The sequence below is a fragment of the Hippocampus zosterae genome, chromosome 2 (assembly GCF_025434085.1).
Source record: "Hippocampus zosterae strain Florida chromosome 2, ASM2543408v3, whole genome shotgun sequence".
NCBI classification, from domain to species: Eukaryota; Metazoa; Chordata; class Actinopteri; order Syngnathiformes; family Syngnathidae; genus Hippocampus; species Hippocampus zosterae.
In genome coordinates this window covers 15,339,779-15,361,992 of record NC_067452.1, presented here as the reverse complement: position 1 = coordinate 15,361,992, position 22,214 = coordinate 15,339,779, and the positions used below count along the sequence as shown (strand labels likewise).

General features: G+C 45.8%; 1 protein-coding gene across 4 annotated transcripts; it reads right to left on the bottom strand.

The window, feature by feature from the left end:
- Nucleotides 1–991: 991 nt before the first annotated feature.
- On the bottom strand, nucleotides 992–21,443 carry calcoco1a (calcium binding and coiled-coil domain 1a). 4 transcript variants are annotated; one of them, XM_052058046.1, is made up of 15 exons: nucleotides 21,274–21,443; nucleotides 20,242–20,393; nucleotides 20,065–20,167; nucleotides 13,051–13,253; nucleotides 12,762–12,974; nucleotides 12,113–12,261; nucleotides 11,952–12,021; nucleotides 11,723–11,878; nucleotides 10,892–11,146; nucleotides 10,686–10,811; nucleotides 9,487–9,582; nucleotides 8,609–8,696; nucleotides 8,194–8,456; nucleotides 7,862–7,953; nucleotides 992–1,189 (listed from the first exon to the last, which is right to left on the bottom strand). In XM_052058046.1, the coding sequence occupies exons 2-14, from the start codon at nucleotides 20,371–20,373 to the stop codon at nucleotides 7,864–7,866; spliced, it is 1,944 nt and encodes a 647-aa protein (XP_051914006.1). In that variant the 5' UTR covers nucleotides 20,374–20,393; nucleotides 21,274–21,443; the 3' UTR covers nucleotides 992–1,189; nucleotides 7,862–7,863. The 4 variants fall into 4 exon arrangements, with proteins under 4 accessions (XP_051914006.1, XP_051914007.1, XP_051914008.1 ...); XM_052058047.1 differs by having other exon boundaries at nucleotides 20,242–20,443; nucleotides 21,274–21,440; XM_052058048.1 differs by lacking the exon at nucleotides 9,487–9,582.
- Nucleotides 21,444–22,214: the final 771 nt, after the last annotated feature.

Below are 22,214 nucleotides of genomic sequence, written 5' to 3'. Positions count from 1 at the left end.
CATCCCTAACCCATGCTAGCATTAGCTGCGTAAAATCACTCCAAAAATTGTAGTCAGGTCAAACAATGGTGCAAAGCCAGCGCAGAAAACTCATTGGCATCAAGGTTTCTTCACCGAGTCTAGCAACTTTTTTGAAATCAGCCAAATTCATCTTGACTACAGCACAAGCACACTTTATTACAAACTCTAGAAAACGCATGCAGTCGTGCCAGAAAGATAGGCGGCAGTATCTTGCCACAGGCCCCGGGGAACATGCTGACAGCACGTGATGATATCAGTACCTATAAAGATTTTCTTTCATAAGACTGCTCTTGAATTATTGATGCCCAAATTGAGAGCTGCGTGAATGGTAATGAAGAGGAGAAGGCATTAAAGCCTCCCTGTGAGCGGCGAAAGAATGCCAGCTCAGCTGGTGGGAAGCGAAAGCGTCAAAGTTGGAATATTATTAACATAAAGTTTCTGTCAACTTCAATCTGCTCAACGAGCGTTTGATTGCAAAAACATCTTTGAGCACCTCGGCGACTCTAAATTTTTACTGCGTGCTCATCACCTGCTAACGTCTCGAAGAAAGTTTATTTTAAAATCTTAGTCCAGGAGTAAATGGAGGAGCAATAGAACGTCACGGCACTGCCTTGCTGCAAAATAGTTGCCGTGCGATGCTGTATCAATGCTTTATGCTGTCATGAATCGCATTCAAAGCTGCGATGGAGAGAATTTAATGCTTGCGAGGGAGCTTTGCCATGATTTTCAGCGGGGCCCTGCACAAAACATCATAATTACAGTGCCTGTCATGACTCCTAATCACAAATGTCATAAAAACGACATAACATCCGCCGTAAAGCTCTCGACGTAGCAATGATTCAACTGGAGGCATTCAGCTACAACCTGCGAAGCGGAGCCTAAACGCCCGCGCCGTCCACCTAGGCCAATGTCTTATGCCTGTCATCAACGCTTGGGGGTGTTTGACCGCCCCCAAGCCAAGACCCCCCCCACCTCCAATCCCACCCCCGCCCACACACACACACACATACAACAAAGGAGAACTAAGAAACGAGGAAGATTGCATATCAACATTGAGTCTGTGGAGACATAATGGAAGAACACAAAGGAGCTGCTTCTCCTCTGGGATGTCCACTCTGCTGGTTACCATAGCGACGTGTCGACAGCTCACTGGTGGGAACGGGCGGGGCTGCTGGGGGACACAGAGCAGAGTGTGCAAAAGTGAGAGAAACGCACAGCGCGGTTGCAAAAGGTTAGACAGAGGGAGTGTCGGAGAGGGAGAGCGAGGGCTTTAATGATGCTGAAAATTGGCCTGTGACGGCGTTACACCCCCCGCAGGTAAATCATCGCTACGGCCCCGCTGTCAATTTGGCTGTCCCCTTGTCCTCCCATCTCGGCCTTCCCTGGCCCCCTCAACCGCCTCACACCCCACCTCAACTTCTTTTACGAGCACATATTCAAAACTTTCATCTTCCGGCCATACTCACTCAGTCACCATAAATAATTGCGGGCGTTTTGTCTGTGTGCATTAGTGAGCTCGGAATTCTTTTGTGTGTGTGTGTGTGTGTGTGTGTGTGTGTGTGTGTGTGTGTGTGTGTGTGTGTGTGTGTGTGAGGCCAGATGTGTGAGGTAAAATTTAGTGGAGGCACTTAATTCCACCATTTTGGAATTCTTTATTCTTTTGCTTCGCTATATTTCAAGGAGAAATATGTTACTTTTTACTCGGCTGCGTCTTCCCGCTGGCTGGCTTCACTAATTACTTTGCAGAGTGAGGTTGTACGCACAAATCAAGTGGCGGGCTCATAAAGTGTGATGCATTGCTCATGTTTAAAGCAGCTACCGTGACAAGGGGCAAATTTGTAGGCTTGTTCAAAGGAAATGTTCACTTTAATATGGCACCAATAATGCAAATCGAAATTCCTTCACTTGAATTTCGTCAATTGTCATCCATTGGCCGTGTTCCGCTCTGACCTTGGCCTTCACCGGGAGGCCGATGCACGTTGACCTTGAAGCCATCCTGTATGTTTCATTTCTGCTTTGGAGGCTGTAACGCCTCACTGGTCATTCAAGTACAAAAATCAAATGCCTCCAAGAATGCAGCGGTGAGGAGACTGATGCTTCAGTCGCTGAATGAGTGAGCGAGCGAGTGAGTAATCACAACATGCAACAATGGCAACGTTGTGATGGAAATTCCTGGCATTGCGGCAGCATTCTGAGGTACTGTACATTAAGTGCTGAGCAAACGTCCAATGCCACCTTTGCGTGATATAAAAAGGAGAGAAGTTTCAGAATTACTAAAGCCACTCACTGGAAGTAACAATTAATCGTTAAAGTATTACGTAAGTCAAACTCATTTTTAAAATTCCCCTACACTAAGACGTCCCCATTTCTGAATTCTATGCAAGTATTGTATCACGCTCGCTAAAAATCCAAGTGATTAGTTTCTGATTTAGTTATAAATAAGTACAATTGCTTCTTTTCCTGACATACCAGGGAGGTATAGTGGGAGGGCTTCACTTTATAAGCTTACTTTCTGCCCTTTCATTTTTACCCTGGGCACATTTGTATGTGTGCGAAGCCTGAAATAAAATGTCGGTCTTCTTTTTCTTCCTTTAGCCCGTACTACTACAAAACAAAAGACAAATCTTTGTGAGAGGGGAAGTAAAAGAATGAAACCAAAAAACAACCGTGACAATGTGGTTGTATACCCCGTTTTTCGAATGGACCAGTTACATTCCATCCCGTGTCTATTGGGAGTGTTTATGGTTAGTCTCAAATTTAGCTGCTCTAGTAAGCTTTTCCTGACATTTCTTGACCTTCTAGTACAGCGGTCAGGAACCTTTTTGACGAAGAGAGCCATGAAAGCAAAATATTTGGAAATGTATTTCAGTGAGAGTCTCTCTCTCTCCCTCTCTCTCTTATATATATATATATATATATATATAATTAGAGCTGTCAAACGATTAAAATATTTAATATAATTAAAAATGCAACTGTCATAATTAACTCAAATGGACTAAAAATGTAATCGTGATTACTCACACATTTTTTATCGTTTCTGAATTTCCTTTTACATGTTTTGTCCTATTTTCCCCCATTTGAATGCTCTCATCAACATGGAATCATGAATCAGTTTTCTATGTGCCAAATGCAAATATTTACCCAATTTCGATTTTCAATTTTACATGAACATTTTTCACTTGGAGCAGTTATTCACACATAATCTCTCACACAATATTACTGTCCATCAACAACAGTGAAAACAATATTTTGTCACAAAACAGCTGCTTTAACAGCTTTTTTTATGAAATCAAAACAGAACAATATAACAGTATAAAGTGCACATCTAAGGTAAACTAGTACTCAGCCTATAGTAGATTTAAACCATGGTTGCATACTTCGTTTTTCTCAAGTTTACTTTGAACACAGCAGTCCGTTTCTGTATGTTTGTTGAAGAATAACGAGACACCAGACACCAGTGTTCATTATGTGCCGCTGTATTCAAAACTGCCCGCCGTACAAAAAAGCGCACGCACTTCCCCCGTGATGCTGGGGCAAACCATTCTGAAAAGGGGGGAGGTCACTCCCCCTAACACAGTCAGGCTATGTTGATTGTGTTGGTCCTTTTTGTGCGGAAGTCTCTCTACGGTTTTTGTGTAGACCTCATTTCGAATGACTACACTGGAGACGTTTTATTTTTGCTAGGTCGCTACCACTGTCAGACAAACAGAGACGCTCCACCTGCTCTATTTATATGGACGCAGAACACTGTAACCTTCCACACAAAATAGTTCCAAACAAGTCACAATCGTGTCAGTGGCATACATCGTATACCTGTATGATACAGAGAGAGAGAGAAGAACAGATAACTTTGGTCTTGTCAGTGGAGCAATCGGGCAACTTTTTAAAAGTAAACTTTCCATTCACAAACTCTTTAAGTATCCGTTTTCGGTGTCTCGTGCTGTGGCTGGCAAAACAGTCATGGGCGTGGACTTCTGCAGCGCGCTTGTTGTTTTGTTCTGGTGTATTTATAGAGCAACGTAACATCCGCTTGTGACGTGTGCCGCGTTAATCTCGCGAGAAAAAATGTAATCCGGTTAAAATTCAATTAAATTAACGCCAATAAAAACGCGCTATACTGACAACTCTAATATATATATATATAAAAATTGCTCCTGCCGCAAACTGCATCCCTGAACAGGACGTGAGCAGTGAAAAATTGATGGCTGGATTAAACAAGCGAGAATATTTTGCGTGAGCCAGATGCAAACCATCAAAAGAGCCACACCTGGCTCGCGAGCCATAGGTTCCCGACCCCTGTTTGAGTTGAAGCCTTGAGGTTTTGGGTCAAGACTTATTGAGCACAGATTCTCCCGTTGACTTATTTGTCCCAGTTACGCACTTTGTGCGCTGCACATATTGTCCATGAAACTTCAGCACCTTTCCACTCGCGCATGAGAGGCTGTCCAAGGACTAGCACCTCTTGAAGCTGAAATATCATATTGCATGTTTTGATGATGTGTAGACAGACAATATAACGATACTCATAGGAATATCTTAGTTGCCTCCTGTGAGAAAGGGGTAGTATCAGTATTACTGCAGAGTCGCTTACAGTCATAGTGAAGCTCTGATTCAGATGTTTCTGCATGCCTGAATTTATAATAACCAGGGTGGACAAGCCGCACACGCCAGAGGGAGCCTCAATATGTTATTATATGTAATTAGACACAAACTGTTTAAATCTCTACATTCTATTTAATTTGTTTATGACTTCATGTTTTATTTAGTAACATGTTCTCCCGACGTACAGTATAGTAAAAAGGCATCTACATAAGTATGCTGTCAGCCCAGTTGCTCTCTGTCGTCTCCCTGCATCCTTGCTCTCCCTGTAACTGCTTACCCCTCCGCTCTCCGCTTAAATAAGAAGGAGAAAAAACACGTGTGGCTGACCTTTCGACATTAACATCAAAACATAGACTTCCCAAGTGATCGATGCAAGCAACCAATTACATTTCAGCAGCTAACAAGTCCCCTCAAAAAAGAAAAGAGAAGCTTATCGTATAAGCGGTGACAGACACTTTTAGCGGTAATTGAAACTGACTTTTTAAAAAGACGGTAAACGGTCAAACTGGTAATCGGCCGAAGCCTCCTTCTGTGTACAGTAATCCCTTGCTATAACGTGGTTCACCTTCCACGGCTTCGCTGTTTCACAGATTTTTTTAGTGCAGTTTTTTAATGCTTTTTTTTTTAAAACAGTGAATTGTGTTCTGCATCCTGAGTGGCTAAGAGACTGACCAACGTGAACGGTCTCCGCACCTCGTCTCTGTACAGCTTGCCTAATTTACCTTTGCAAAGTTTTGGTCTTCGGTTTCATTGTATCAGTGGCAGATGCTGGTCTGTCAAGGAGGGGAAGCTCAATTTGTACGTGAATTCTACACTTCGTTCCTTTTTTAAAAAATGAGAAGGTTGCCTTCATCATAAGATGGGTGATTGGCTCATTTCGCTATCAATCAAAAAGAGATTCAGCCTCAGTCAGATCATCCAACCGTCATGCAGAAAAGCTGAGTTTCCGGCCAGCCTATAAACGCCCACTGTCCATTGACTCCCAGAGACGCTGAGTGTCTGATGGGCGGGACAAAACCAGCATTTATCCAATGACTCGTCTGGTTTCAATGCATTGGGACAACCTAACCTGAACTCTCGAGAGGCCCAGCGTCCACACAGTTTAAAGCACAGTGAAGCTGCGGGAATGAATGAGAATGAGAGTCGCGTCGTAACCAGTAATAAGAAGCTGATTCGGAACAAACGTTGAGCGCGTTGTAGCGCATATTTAGTCAATGACATGACGTACACACAAATATTTGATCACTTACTTTTTGACATTTTAGGGGAAGCTGAGCTTCCCTTGCAGTCTGAGAGCAATCACCTCTGCATTGTATACATAGTTCAGTATTGTATAATAACTAGAGCTGTCAGTTTAGCGCGTTTTTATTGGCATTAATTTAAATGAATTTTAACAGGATTAAATTTTTTCTCGCGAGATTAACGCGGCTCACGTCACAAGCGGATATTACGTTGCTCTATAATACACCAGAACAAAACAACAAGCGCGCTGCAGAAGTCCACACCCATGTCTGTTTTGCCAGCCATGGCAGTGCGAGACACCGAAAACGGATACTTAAAGAGTTTATGAATGGAAAGTTTACTTTTAAAAAGTTGCCAGATTGGTCCTCTGACAAGATCAAAGTTACCTGTTCTTCTCTCTCTGTGTATCATACAGGTATACGATGTATGCCACTGACGCGATTGTTACTTGTTTGGAACTATTTAGTGTGGAAGGTTACAGCGTTCCGTGTCCATATAAATAGAGCGGGTGGAGCTTCTCTGTGTTCGTCTGATGGTGACGGTGCGCAGAGGCGGTGACATGACAACGAAAGTTCAGCGGTGCAGTGGTAGCGACCTAGCGAAAATAAAACGTCTCCAGTGTTGTCATCGAACCAAGTGTAGTCATCCGAAATGAGGTAGACACAAAAACCGTAGAGAGACTTCCGTGCAAGAAGTACCAACATAATCAACATAGCCTGACTTTGTTAGGGGGAGTGAAACCCCCCTCTTTCAGAATGGTTTGCCCCAGCAGCACGGGGGAATGCTTGCGCTTGTTTGTACGGCCGGCAGTTTTGAATACAGCGGCACATAACGAACACTAGTGTCCGGGGTCTCGTTATTCTCCAACAAACATACAGAAACAGACTGCTGTGTTCAAAGCAAACTTGAGAAAAACGAAGTATGCAACCATGGTTTAAATCCACTATAGGCTGAGTACTAGTGTACCTTAGATGTGCACTTTATACTGTTATATTGCTCTGTTTTGATTTAATAAAAAAAGCTGTTAAAGCAGCTGTTGTGTGACAAAATATATTTTTTCACTGTTGTTGATGGACAGTAATATTGTGTGAGAGATTATGTGTGAACAACTGCACCAAGTGAAAAATGTTCATGTAAAATTGAAATTATTTCAGTAAATATTTGCATTTGGCACATAGAAAACAGATTCATGATTCCAAGTTGACGAGAGCATTAAAATGGGGAAAAATAGGACAAAAAATGTAAAAGGAAATTCAGAAACGATAAAAAATATGTGAGTAATCACGATTAATTTTTTAGTTCATTTGTGTTAATTATGGCAATTGCATTTTTAATTAGATTACCGGTAAATATTTTAATCGTTTGACAGCTCTAATAATAACAAAAAAATAAAGCTGACTATCAAGTATCAAGTACAACTTTATTGTCTAATGTGCTGTATGTAAAATTTGAAATTTATTCCCTCTCACATTTTTTTGCTTTTTAAATTTTTTTTAAAATAAATCCTACTGCACGGATTTCACTTATAATGGGTTCTTTTTGGAACGTAACCCACGCGATAAACGAGGGATTGCTGTACATTAAATGTCTAATTTTAGAATTATGCTGCTAAACCAAGAGGTACTCAAGCCGTTTTTTTTTCACTGTTCTACAGCAATGACAATAAATAATCTATTCTCTTCTATTCTATACCACATTCCTGTGAGGCCCTTGTTGTTTGCTCTGCGCAAGTTATTTATTGCCTTGGCTTGAAGGTAAAATAGAAAGAGATTTAAACCTTCTGTTGAACACATACTTTACTTAAATGTATTATCGTAGAGCCTGTCATCTAGCTGAGCAGCTATGTCTACAAACCACAAATAACACTTGCAGGAAAGTTATTTTATATTATTGCTATTAGCTGTATTTTATTCACGCAGTATTTTTTTGGGGGGGGGGGCTTCTCAAACCAAAATAAGTACACTTGATTGATTTTATACTGGGGTGTGTGTTTCACCTTTAGAACAAGTCCCTGTGATCAGGAAACAGTGCCCTTTCTTCTGCGTAGCTGTGTCTTCTTCCACATTTAAGAGGATCAGGTTCCTCCTCCTATACACGCACACACGCACGCACGCACACACGCACACACACACACACACACACACACACACACACACACACGCACACACACACACACACACACACTTATTAACAAACTAACTTACACATAATTGCCCATTGGCTTGCTGTCTGTTTTTCCAGCGATCCGCTGGTTGTGTTGGCAGGTGTAGTGGCATATGCCGTTTTGAGTATCACGCATAACTAATCTGCTCAGCTTTCAAGTCTCACCGAATCTGAGCTGAGTGCCAGAGAGGAGACTCCAGGCGGCTCGTGAGGCAAGGAGATAGGAGCCGGTTGGCTGATCACCACGGCGCTCGTCTCCATCTCCAGCGAGGATGGCGGAGGGGTGCTAAAGAGCGAAAGGCTCGGCCGTCCCTGCTCGCACAGGCCGTAGTTTCCCAGAGGGGCGGTTGCAGCGAAAGACTGCAAGGCCCGCGGGTCGCGATCCTCCGACGCGTCGGACAAGTCTGACGAGGCGTCGTCATCGAAGCCTAGAAACAGGAACACAAGCACAGAGCGCCGCTCCAGTCAGAGCGCTCACAAGCCGTTCCGAAGGCTATTTAGTGTTGTCGTTGAATGAAAGTTAACACTTTTACTGTTCCCATCTGCGAGGCGTTGGGCAGATTAATGTGGCTTCATTCACCTGTGGAAGCGGCGGGGGGAGCGCTCCACTTGGCACTGGCTGCCGTTCCCATCTTTTGCTCCAACTGACAGATGTAGTCCATCAAGTCCTGGGGTGGGAAATACAGCCATCATTGCACACAGCGGAACGGGCCTTCCATAATCACAGCTTCAGCCGCTAGTGCTCTCATAACCCCCATGTGTCTGCCACATAAAGTGGACACGCATGCTACACAATACGCTGCCTTTGCTGTTATGTAAACAGGCACTTTACAACCACTACGACACGTCAAACATTATTCCATTTGAGAGATTTATTTGACGCTCGCGACAACTACCATTGTGGCACATGATGAGCGCTTACATAAACCGGACGCCCGCGATCTGAAAAAACATTGGCCGTCGACACCACCGAGTGGCGGGCCAAAGCGATAGCGCGTAGGTAACAACCAAGCTCTGCAGGCATTTTAACAGCAGCACTGACTGCCCTGAAAAACCACTGATTTATATTATGCCATAAACGTTTTATACTGCGCAATAACAGCCACAAAGACAACAACGGACCAAAGATGTCCAACAACGGGGGACATTTGCAAGAACACCATGCTTGTGTCTGCTATCGCCCCAATTCGATAATCGATCGTTTAGTCATCGCAATAATATCGCTACTGGGAACTAGAGAGTGCTACGAACTGTTACCTGGACTAAATTTAAAGCTGATAATGACTGCAATTGAATGAAGTAGCACTTTAATGGGAGTACTTGTCTCAAGAAGGGGAAAAACAACTGCTATTTACTTGTTAATCCATACAAGCCATTGAGTAGCCTCTGGACCTTATCAGCTGATTACAAAGAGAACATAAACGGTGCACATTCAACAACTGTGGCCACGACTGTTACTTTTTTCTCCAAACACAGGCGCTCCTTCTCCTTGTGGGCAACCCTCAGGCTGGCCTTCAGCTCCTGGAGCTCCCTGCGCATTTCGCTCAGTTGGACCTGCATATGCCATCGAGAACACGGGACAGGTCAGAAGATGCACTCCATAGAGTGTAGCACCCCGTGCTCATTCCAAATGACTCGAGCTTGACTTGCACAACTTACATGAGGCGCGTGCGTGTGTACACGTTGTTTTCATTGACATGAGCTTTTTTGTTTCCTTGTGTCAGGTTCGGTGTTTTGGTTGGCTTTGTTTTAGTCAGAGTATGTTTGGTTTCATGCTATGTCCGCTGATCATGCCATGTCTTTGTCTCCACCTGTTCTCATCAGGCCTGTTCTTACTGTCTAGCAATCAGGTCTCGCCAGTCTCTGTCAGTCCATTGTTGTCGCTGCAAGTGACATTTTGCCACTCACTTCATGTTTACCATCCTGATGAGTCACTTCCGTGTTTTTATTTCCAAATCCGAATCATGTTTTTTTTCTCTGTTAAATGGAGTACCGGTATTTCATTTCCATGTGAATTGTTGGCCACTTTTTGTGATAAATATTTTTGAAACTGCTCCTGCTCCCTCGTCTTGCCTCTCCTGCTTCCTTGCGCTTTTGGCCCAACACCGCCGCTCCAAAAAGCACAAACTCCTGACATTTTTCTGTGCAACTTTCTGCCTACGTTTTTTTTTGATGAATCAACATGGATGTTTAAAAATCCCCGTGCCCTGCAGGTAAACATCATGTACACCTGGCACGCGTTGTGTTGCAAAAACAAATGCATTCACGCATGGGTAATACCCCTCGTGGCATGCATTTGCTTTTGCAACACAACACATGTCAGGTGTACAGTACATGATGTGTACCTGCAGGCCACGAGGGATTTGGCCAAACACATATTTAACCATTTTAGTCACAATACACACACTGATGCCTGCCTGGCTGTAAATGTCCCTTTTGAATGTTATATGAAAAAAGGATTTTGCTTTTGAAATGAGGTGATTTCAATAATTACGGTATTATCTTGGCAAGATTCCACACAATTGTACTGCTTGAGTTGCTTTGTCTTGTAAAATAACACCGTTGTATGGAAGCAGGGAAAAGAAAATGTTCAGGTGACAAATGTTGAGTGCTGACAGTGTTAGATGACGAGATGATCGCTTTGTGGGCTTTCTCACCCTGTTGCAATCCTTTTCTCGACCGAGCTCGACCTCAAGCTTTACCCTCTCCGTCCTCTCCTCCTGGAGCTTTTCCTCAATCGTATGCATCTCGGCCGTAAGGTTCTCGATATGCTCGTGCTCCTTCTGCCGGGCAACACACACCCGTTGTAAAACTGCACAAGAGAGAGACAAAAATACATTTGCAATGAGTGCCTCCACTGTACCTCTGACTTGTGCTGCAGACTTTGCTTTTGCTGGGCCCATTGAGCTCTGCCCTCTCTGAGAGCCAGACTGGAATCTGCAAGCTGTAGGGTTAGCTGGGCAGCCTGAAGGCGGGCCTGATGCAGCCCGGCCTGCCCACAATCTCTTTGGGCGACCGTTTCGCTGAGGTCATTCTTCAGGACATCCACGGCGCGCTCACTTACATCCAGACGCTCCTGCAGGCTACTCATCTCCCTCAGCATTGCCTCGCTCCATGCCTGACAACAAAGACAAAAAACAAAAAACAAAAACTCAATGTCTGTCCATCCATCTATCCATCTTCTGACCTTCTTAAATGGGTCACGCGGCGTGCTGGAGACTATTCCGGCTGTAAATATTGCAGGAAACCAGAGTACCCAGAGAAAACCCACACAGGCACGGGGGAACATGCAAACTCCACACGGAGAGTTGGAGGTGCAGGAATCGAATCCTGAACCTCTGCACTGTGAGGTCGACCACCGGGCCGCCCGTGGCTCAATGTTATCTTCAAAATTCTTGTTGTGCCTTTGACTAAAAGTTCACAATGAGATGTGAGGAATCTGGCCTAAATATATCCAATGTTTGCCAATGTAACAACAATGAAAATATAATATGGAGTGGGTCTTCCCATCCACTGTGTCTTGGAAAATGTGTACCTCTTATCTAGTCCAACCCAAAGGGGGTTGAGGTGAGCGTTCTGTCAAGGCCAGGCAAATTATTCAACACCAGAATGATCCCCAGGACCTTGTATTGGTGCACTGGAGCAGTCATACTTGAGAGGTGCCTTTGGATTTGTCATTGTGATTTCCACAGACCTCTTTCCTGTGAGCTGCGGTGAGTTTCTGGGTGAGGGTGCTGATGGTGTTCTGGAGTTGCAGCACACTGGCGTCCCTCTGGGCCAGCGAGTTCCTCAGGTCCTGGAACTCCTTGGACAAACTTCGAAGATCGCCTTCCGTCTGTTCCAGCTTGGTCTAAATGCAGACCGTACATGTGAGAAAAACAAAAAGGACTCACACGAAACATTGTCATCTTACGAGAGAGCACCTGCAGTATCTTTCTGTCAATCTGCTCTGCTTTCCACTGGGCCGCTGCCCTTTTCGCTCTTTCCTTTATCCTGCACACATTCAACGGGATGTACAGACTTGTATAAAGAATACTTTCTGTTTGTTTGCTTTTCCCACAAAAAAGTACAAATAGTTACTCACCTTTCCAACTCTGTCTCTTGGTCCAGAGCTCTCTGCGTCAGAGTTTTGATGTCCTTCTGCAATTGTTCAATGTGCAATTTGTTGGCCTCCCTCACATCCAATAAAGCCTTTTTTTCTTGCGCAAGGCATTCCCCCAAAGCTATTTCCTCCTATTTGACAAAAGGCAATGTTACGAGGATAAGTCTCTGTTCTCAAAACATATTTACCTAAAATGTGATTTATATACAGTAAACATTTATATACTGTATATATATTTCCATCCTACTGAGATCCTGCTATTTAGAGGTTAAATGCTCAGATGTTGTTTTATGTGGGCACCAAAAAGAATATCCTACTCAGAATATTTTTTCCAGAGCGCTAGTAGTTAAAAAAAATGTTTAGGGCTGATGTAGTTTGCAGTGGTGTAGAGTTGCCGGCGATCAGACTAAAAGCTGTTCATTTTAATTCAGTCGAATAGCCAAATTAGGTGACCCAAATGCTAGAGACAGCTGTCAGCGTGATACAGTGCCATCGTACACCACAGCAAAGCAGAAAGATATGAAATAACAACATATTATTCAGCTACTACCTTTCTGATTGAGTCAATCAAAATTAAGCCTTCTTTTTAGCAAGGCACAACATTTGCTTGAGCTTTTGTCTGTGAATCCACCTTGTGCTGTCTTGCCATCTCCTCATTTTTTTCCTGGCTCCTCTTCAGTTCTTCATGCAGCCTGCCAATGCTGGAATGAAGCTCTTGGTGAAGTCTTCTCCAGGCAAGCCTCTCTCTGTTGAAGTCTTCCCTCTCTTTCTCCTTTTGCTCATTGGCTACCTCTTGCATCTGCAGCAGGTCAGCCTGCTTTCGCAAACATTCTTGCAGTCGGCTCTGACGAGACAAAGGATAGAAATTGCATCTATTCTCCTGGCTACTCAGCTTTAGATTGGTAATTTTCATTCTCTACCTTCAGTAGTTCAGTCCGAGGTACGACGAGCAGAATATCTGTGCCTTCTTCCTCCCCATGTGGCTCCTCCTCAACAGTCACCAGATCCTCCAGGGGTTTCGGGGCGCAAAATGTAAATTTAGAGCTTCGGGAGCAAACCTCCCCTTTGGCGTCAATGTACACAAATTCATACTCTTGGGCACTTGGGTTGGGAAGGTAAGATGCTACAAAGGGGTTGATAAAATTAAAAACATGTATGTTAGTTTACAAACAATGACCAACGCTGTCATCAGATTACTGGCACAATCAATGTTTCTGTATTTAACATTTTCAACGAATGATGCACAATCTGGAAGGACAATCTTACATATATTAATTGAACAACATCCAAATGCACGTTAAATGCGACAGCAGGGAGAGGCTCCAGCACAACCGCAACCCTCGAGAGGAAAAGCGGCTCGGGTAATGGATGGATGTTAAATGCTAACTGGCCTTTTTAGGTTTGCAATGGAGGTAAGTATACAGCAGAGGCATCTTAGGTGAACATTTTTATTATTATGGCTAGAGTGTGGTTCTGCAGCTGAAAGGAACTATCGTACCGAGCATTTCTAAACGATCAAAATGAGCACTGTTATCCTTGTGACAGCAGAATTTATGATACCACTTATTAATTTGATTTCTTGCGGTTTAGTGAGTAATGACAGGTCATTTGGAAATCCTCAAAAATCTTCCATTTTATATATGTTACCCATAGAAAATATTTTATAAAAAACTAAAGAAAACCCCCCATCAAGGTAAGACTGGAGCATGTTCTATATTGTCGGCCAAATCACATAATTCCTTTTTCAGTATTTTGGGAAAATGAGAAAAAAAACAATTTTCAGAACACATTGGTATTTTTATATTTTTTTACAGGGACTTTTTCCTTTCGCTTGTGTGTGTATATATATATATATATATATATATATATATATATATATATATATATATATATATATATATAGTCTACCGAAACATCTGTGCGGAGTATGGACTGGAAACCCCAAGGTCAAAATGTGAAACACCTCCGAAGGTGGTGGAGAATGACAGAGCGAAGATCCTGTGGGACTTCCAGATCCAGACTGACAAGATGGTAATGGCGAACCAACCAGATATCGTGATCATAGATAAAGGGCAGAGGAAAGCCGTTGTAGTGGAAGTAGCGGTCCCAAGTGATGGAAACATCAGGAAGAAGGAACAAGAGAAACTCAAGAAATACCAAGGGCTCAGAGAGGAGCTGGAGAGAGCCTGGAAGGTAAAGGTGACAGTCGTGCCTGTGGTGGTCGGAGCACTCGGGGCAGTGACCCCCAAACTAGATGAGAGGTTGCAACAGATCCCGGGAACAACATCGGACATCTCAGTCCAGAAATGTGCAGTGCTGGGAACAGCAAGGATACTGCGCAGAACCCTCAAGCTTCCTGGCCTCTGGTAGAGGACCCGAGCTGAATGAGTGATGGACACCACCCGAGGGGTGAGATGAGGATTTTTTTTATATATATATATATATATATATATATATATATATATATATATATACACACACATACACACACACACACACACACACACACATCTCAATGTACACTCTGTGTTTTTTCTTGTTTTCCAAAAATACTGAAAAAATGGCAATTACTCATAAGTTAGGTAGCTGACAATATGTATATATACATATAATATATACGCTCACACAGAATCTGCTGTCAGACGCAGCTCATACGAACACGCACGCGCACGCACGCACCCACACACACACAAACACCAAGCACCCAAAATGTTTCCAAGTCGTTTGGCACCAATACCGGTTTGGACCACTAGGGGCAGCAGATGATTCAATATAGGCGAGCCAAAGGAGTAGGCCTCAACCATTGATGTTGCTTTGTGCAAATCCCGACGTGGAAACCGGTCTACATTGATCAAATATTGTCACTACCTTACTTTGATACAATAATTCACTGGAATAATGCAGAGAATAATCGGCTCTAAAGCTATTTGTTAGCGACAGCACTAATTCTCGACATAACTTTCCAAGCGCTATTTAGCCAAGAGCTAGCGATGGCACCACATGCTATACTGTCCGGAAGATCGCTCTTTGGCTATCAGGTTCGCTCTGGATCATACCTAATCACATCAATTTAGAGTGACAGGATGTTTTATAACTATTAACTAACTACACTTAGCTAGCCACAATTCCGCAGTGTGTATCTGTCTATGCTGATTTCAGAGTCACCTTCTTTCCCTGTATCTTATTCTTATTGTCTTTCCTTCTTTTTTTGAGCATTTCTTTCCTGATGTGCCAAGGGTCCTGCCTGCTGAAGTGCCTAAATACAAACCATAAACGAATATAACACATTAATGGGAAACAATTTACAGAGATTCCCCTCAACAATGAACATGCAGCAACGGGAGGTGGATGGCAAAGCCGACAAGGAAATCAAGCAGCAACGTTTATGAGCTGTATTATAATTCACTACATCAACATGGGTCACATTTGGGGCATTTTTTTTATTAACTGCATCACTGATGAGAAACAACACACAATTTGTTTCTTCTCTTCTGCGACTTTTTCAGTGAAGACTATGAATGGCGATCTGATCAGGTTTGTGATGGATCTCTCCTGCATGCATGCATCATCTGCTGCACCTGTGCCCTTCACATTGAATCATGCTCATCAGCGGCCACTGATACCCTACAGCCCGCTTCCCCATGCAGTCTTGGCCACTGTCATTAATTCACCATCATGCCTGAAGAAAGGTATTCAACCGAGTGAATCATAACAAGCCCAACTTTTGCCACAGTCTTGTTGTTGACAAAGTTCGCATTGAAAAAAAAAAAGCAACACCAAAGATATGGGTTGTTTTTAAAGGGCAACATAAAACCATTAAGGATGCAATGTAGTGCTGCAATTGCAAAAAGCACAATTGTTTTTTAGGGATGCATTGGCAGTGGCCTAATCACGATTATGATCCAATACAAGACCTTTACAACAATATTAATGCTCTGTGAGTCATCACCTTACCGTGGTGGAGGGGTTTGTGTGTCCCAATGATCCTAGAAGCTAAGTTGTCTGGGGCTTTATGCCCCTGGCAGGGTCACCCATGGCAAACAGGTTCTAGGTGAGGGGCCAGACAAAGCACGGCTCAAAGACCCCAATGATGATCGAAATAAATGGATCTAGGTTTCCATTGCCCGGACGCGGGTCACCGGGGCCCCCCTCTGGAGCCAGGCCTGGAGGTGGGGCTCGTTGTCAGGCGCCTGGTGGCCGGGCTTACACCCATGGGGCCCGGCCGGGCACAGCCCGAAGAGGCAACGTGGGTCCCCCTTCCCATGGGCTCACCACCCATGAGAGCGGCCAAAGGGGTCGGGTGCAATGTGAGCTGGGCGGCAGCCAAAGGCGGGGACCCTGGCGGTCCGATCCTCGGCTACAGAAGCTAGCTCTTGGGGCATGGAATGTCACCTCTCTGGCAGGGAAGAAGACCAAGCTGGTGTGTGAGGCAGAGAATTTCCGACTGGATATAGTCGGACTTGCCTCCACACACAGCCTGGGTTCTGGTACAAGTTCTCTCGAGAGGGGTTGGACTCTCTTCCACTCTGGAGTTGCTCACGGTGAGAGGCGCAGAGCAGGTGTGGGCATACTCATTGCCCCCCCTGCTCAGTGCCTGTACATTGGGGTTCACACCGGTAGACGAGAGGGATGCCTCCCTCCGCCTTCGGGTGGGTGGACGGGTCCTGACTGTTGTTTGTGCATATGCACCAAACAGCAGCTCAGCATACCCACCCTTTTTGGAGTCCTTGGAGGGTGTGCTGGAGAGTACTCCTGCTGGGGACTCCCTTGTTCTGCTGGGGGACTTCAATGCTCACGTGGGCAATGACAGTGATACCTGAAGGGGCGTGATTGGGAGGAACGGCCCCCCCGATCAGAACCTGAGTGGTGTTTTGTTATTGGACTTCTGTGCTCGTCACGGATTGTCCATAACGAACACCTTGTTCAAGCATAAGGGTGTCCATATGTGCACTTGGCACCGGGACACCCTAGGCCGCAGTTCGATGATCGACTTTGTAGTTGTATCATCGGATTTGCGGCCGCATGTTCTGGACACTCGGGTGAAGAGAGGGGCGGAGCTGTCAACTGATCACCACCTGGTGGTGAGTAGGCTCCGATGGTGTGGGAAGATGCCGGTCCGTCCTGGCAGACCCAAACGTATAGTGAGGATTTGTTGGGACCGTCTGGCGGAATCCTCTGTCAGAAGGAGTTTCAACTCCCACCTCCGACAGAGCTTTTCCCATGTTCCGGGGGCGGCGGGGGACATTGAGCCCGAGTGGACCATGTTCCGTGCCTCTATTGTTGAGGCGGCCAATCTGAGTTGTGGCCGTAAGGTGGTTGGTGCCTGTCGTGGCAGCAACCCGCGTACTCGCTGGTGGACACCAGCAGTAAGGGATGCCGTCAAGCTGAAGAAGGAGTCCTATCGAGCCTTTATGGCCCGTGGGACCCCAGAGGCAGCTGACGGGTATCGACTGGCCAAGCGGACCGCGGCTTCGGTGGTCGCCGAGGCAAAAACCCGAGCGTGGGAAGAGTTCGGTGAGGCCATGGAAGCCGACTTCCGGACGGCTTCGAGGAAATTCTGGTCCACCATCCGACGTCTCAGGAGGGGGAAGCAGTGCACCACTAACACTGTGTACAGTGGGGATGGGGCACTGCTGACTTCGACTCGGGACGTTGTGAACCGGTGGCCAGAGTACTTCGAAGACCTCCTCAACTCCACCAACACGCCTTCCTTGGAGGAAGCAGAGCCTGGGGACTCTGAGGTGGGCTCTCCTATCTCTGGTTGAAGTCACCGATGTGGTTAAAAAGCTCCTCGGTGGCAAGGCCCCAGGCGTGGATGAGATCCGCCCGGAGTTCCTCAGGGCTCTGGATGTTGTGGGGCTGTCCTGGTTGACACGCCTCTGCAACATCGCGTGGTCAACAGGGAGAGTGCCTCTGGATTGGCAGACCGGGGTGGTAGTCCCTCTTTTTAAAAAGGGGGACCGGAGGGTGTGTTCTAACTACAGAGGGATCACACTCCTCAGCCTCCCTGGTAAGGTCTATTCAGGGGTGCTGGAGAGGAGGGTCCATCAGGAAGTCGAGCCTCAGATTGAGGAGGAGCAGTGTGGTTTTCGTCCCGGCCGTGGAACAGTGGACCAGCTCTACACCCTTAGCAGGGTCCTTGAGGGTATGTGGGAATTCGCCCAACCAGTCTACATGTGTTTTGTGGACTTGGAGAAGGCGTTTGACCGTGTCCCTCGGGGAGTTCTGTGGGGGGTGCTTCGTGGGTATGGGGTACCGAAGCCCCTGATACGGGCTGTTCGGTCACTATACCACAGATGTCAGAGTTTGGTTCGCGTTGCCGGCAGTAAGTCGGAATCGTTTCCAGTGGGGGTAGGACTCCGCCAAGGCTGCCCTTTGTCGCCGATTTCTAGGCGCAGCCGAAGCGTTGAGGGGGTCCGTTTTGGGAGCCTCAGTATTGCATCCCTGCTTTTTGCAGATGATGTGGTGCTGTTGGCTCCTTCAAACGGGGCTCTCCAACTCTCACTGGAGCGTTTCGCAGCCGAGTGTGAAGCGGTTGGGATGAAAATCAGCACCTCCAAATCTGAAACCATGGTCCTCATTCGGAAAAGGGTGGAGTGCCCCCTCCGGGTCGGGGGGGAGATCTTGCCCCAAGTGGAGGAGTTTAAGTATCTTGGGGTCTTGTTCACGAGTGAGGGCAGGAGGGAGCGAGAGATCGACAGGCGGATCGGTGCAGCGTCTGCTGTGATGCGGACGTTGTATCGGTCTGTCGTGGTGAAGAAGGAGCTGAGCCAAAGGGCGAAGCTCTCAATTTACCGGTCGATCTACGTCCCAACCCTCACCTATGGTCACGAGCTATGGGTCGTGACCGAAAGAACGAGATCCCGGATACAAGCGGCTGAAATGAGTTTTCTCCGCAGGGTGTCCGGGCTCTCCCTTAGAGATAAGGTGAGAAGCTCAGTCATCCGGGAGGGCCTCAAAGTCGAGCCGCTTCTCCTCCACATCGAGAGGAGCCAGATGAGGTGGCTTGGGCATCTGATTCGGATGCCTCCTGAGCGCCTCCCCGGTGAGGTGTTCCGGTCATGTCCCACCGGGAGGAGACCCCGAGGAAGACCCAGGACACGCTGGAGAGACTATGTCAACGACTCGGGATCCCCCGGGGAGAGCTGGAAGAAGTAGCTAGGGAGAGGGAAGTCTGGGCTTCCCTGCTAAAGCTGTTGCCCCCGCGACCCGGCCCCGGATAAGCGGTAGATAATGGATGGATGGATGGATGGATGGATGGATGGATGGATGGATGGATGGATGGATGGATGGATGGATGGATGGATGGATGGATGGATGGATTAATGCTCATTTAATTTGTGACCGACATTGGTTATCGGAGTGAATTATACTATTTTTCAAGAACGAGTTTGCAAAGATGTGCTGCACCTTTCACAATAGCTCAGTCCACGTCAAGTGCCTCAAAACTGAAAACTCAACTCAACTCAACTCAAATGTATTTATAGAGCACTTTCAAACAGCCATCACTGCACACAACGTGCTGTACATGGAGCAACTAATATACACAACAGTAAAGCAAAGCAACAAATCAGTAACAAAAACTGTAGAGAGCACCAACCAGTATCACTAAGATCATATTTTGGGTCATGATGAGTCAAATGTCAAAGAATATAAGTGAGTTTTGAGGCAGGTTTTAAAGATGGGCAACCCCCCCTCCCCAAAAAAAAACAACAACGAATGCAGAAGCTTTGAGACAGCGCTCACTTTGTGTCACAATCTCATGCGATAGTGCTTATTGACCGAATGAAGTGTCAGCTGAATTTATATTGTCATGGAGTGGAGTTGTTGTTTGCACAGCTGCATTTCTACCTCGGTGTAAGTAGCAGTTTTCAAATGCATCCATCCGTTCATCAGCTTCAAATTGTGGAATTTGATGGAGAGGAAACAAGTACCCTGGAATTGAACACAACAGTTGACCTCTGTTCGCTCTTCATAGTTGGCCGGGGCAGGTGCCCAAACAAACGTGTGGTAGTCCTTCACTGACGACCATCCCACCTGCACACAAAGGACTGGGTTGAAGTAGCATCCATACATTGTCGTGTAGCGTAGTGTGAATGTGTGGACAGTACCTTAAAGAGGCCAATCCAGTCACTGCTGGCCCAGGTGTGCAACGAGCTGAGTGTGTAGTGGCAGTCCACTCTGCTCTGAGGGAAGTAGCTGCAGCCCACGTTACGGAACTCCACCGGTGCAGTGGTTTCCATGGTATCACAACTCAAAGGCACTTTGTTTTCACAAGGGGGCGGGATCACAGGGCAATGTTTTCAACAGAGGCTACACAACAAATCCAAACAGACAAGCGCAGTCAATGAGCTCAAGAAAGAAAGAGGTGCCAATTTGACACGCGTGTGACTGACTGGTTGTGGAAGAAGATCCGCTCTCTCGCGCATGCCAACCAAGGACAGCACAGCTAAAAATCTCCGTGACATCTGACATATTTGTAAGCCGGGCAATTTCGGTCAGCATTTCGGCTTGCAAGCCATTGTACTCTGTTCCCACGTGCGGGAGTCCCACAAGGTGTCTGAATGAGCTCCCCAGCATGAGCCAGCCAGAGGATCCATGTGCACGTCAGTCCTTCCTGTCTAAGGGTTTCCCATTCTGCTTCAAACTTAGAGAAGGGCTCAACGTATATTTTACTCAACGTATTTCTTTCTTTTTCAAGACACTGCATGCCCCCCCCCTCCCAGGTCACAATATGGCATTTAAATATATAAATATAGAGGGGCAAATGGCTATTGAACTTCCCGTCGTTTGAACACAAACTAACAACATAACTTCATGTAGGATATGTGGTGCACAGCGTGAGCCAGGTGACAGATGTTACGGTCGCAGCATGCATGCGAGGTTTCACGTTACACGGGAGGAAGACTGGAGGCCCCAAGAGGGCTCAACTTTGAAAGTGCTGCCGGCCTGCGAGTCCAAATATCACGAAAAACACACGTCGAGTTCGCAGAGCGTTCATTCGCCTTTGAAGAAGGTTGCGTCTTGGGATGGATGTTAAGTTAGTTAATGTGTAGCACGTGATAACAACAAACGTCATCATGGACACGAAAGCGCATCTGCGCACTTATTATGCCAACCGTCCTTTTGAACATCCTCCTCACCTGTAACGGCATCCACTTGTCAATCTGGACCGTTTAATGTACACAATTATGACACAACCACGAGCTGAGATGGCCAGTCGCGTCTCTTCTGCTCAGGCTCCGTTGCTTCACGACCCCCACAAACAATAACAAAAAGCAGCCCGAGCGTGACAGAATTCGTCTGCGTGTGAGGAATTGTGGTAGTTGTAGTTTACCGGTTCGCTCGGGCGGCGCTCTGTCTTCACTTTTAGACTACAAATCCCACAGTCCACGTTGAGTTACTGAGGTCATGTGCGGCGTAATATGAAGCTTGTCACCGCCTTGCGTTGTTTTTCTCTGAGGAAGTCAACCTGGATGGTATGCAAGCCCTTTAAACGACTAAAAACCTTGCCATTGTTTGCTGTTATTCAGGAAACGGTGATCACGTAGATTTCTGGTGGAAACCATTGAGATGTGAAAGCTGTTATTCTTTTAATCTTTTACCACCGCACACCAATGTGTTCACTGTAAAAACAAAACAAAACAAACAAACAAACAAAACTTAAGGTACATTTGACCGTTGAGTAGGATGTTACATGTGGTTCTTTGCATTGAAATATTTTTTAATTAATATAACAATTTAGAAATGATCAATACTTTGAGCTCTCAATCAGACATTCTTGAGAGATGCTAAAAAGCTTTGGACGCGGACGGTCGATACACAGCTGCCGTACATTATTTTACTATACTGCTGCTGCACAACAGATGGCAGTATACCATTTAAAGCCCCAAATGCTTTATAGAAAGCGCTTTTACGGATGCACGGACACGCACACGCACAGACGCGCACGCACACACACGCGGGCACGCACACACACACTCACACGCGCACGCGCGCGCACACGTACACGTACACGTACATACACACGCGCACCAATACATATGTACATGTATACGCACTCATATACAGATAGCTAGATGCT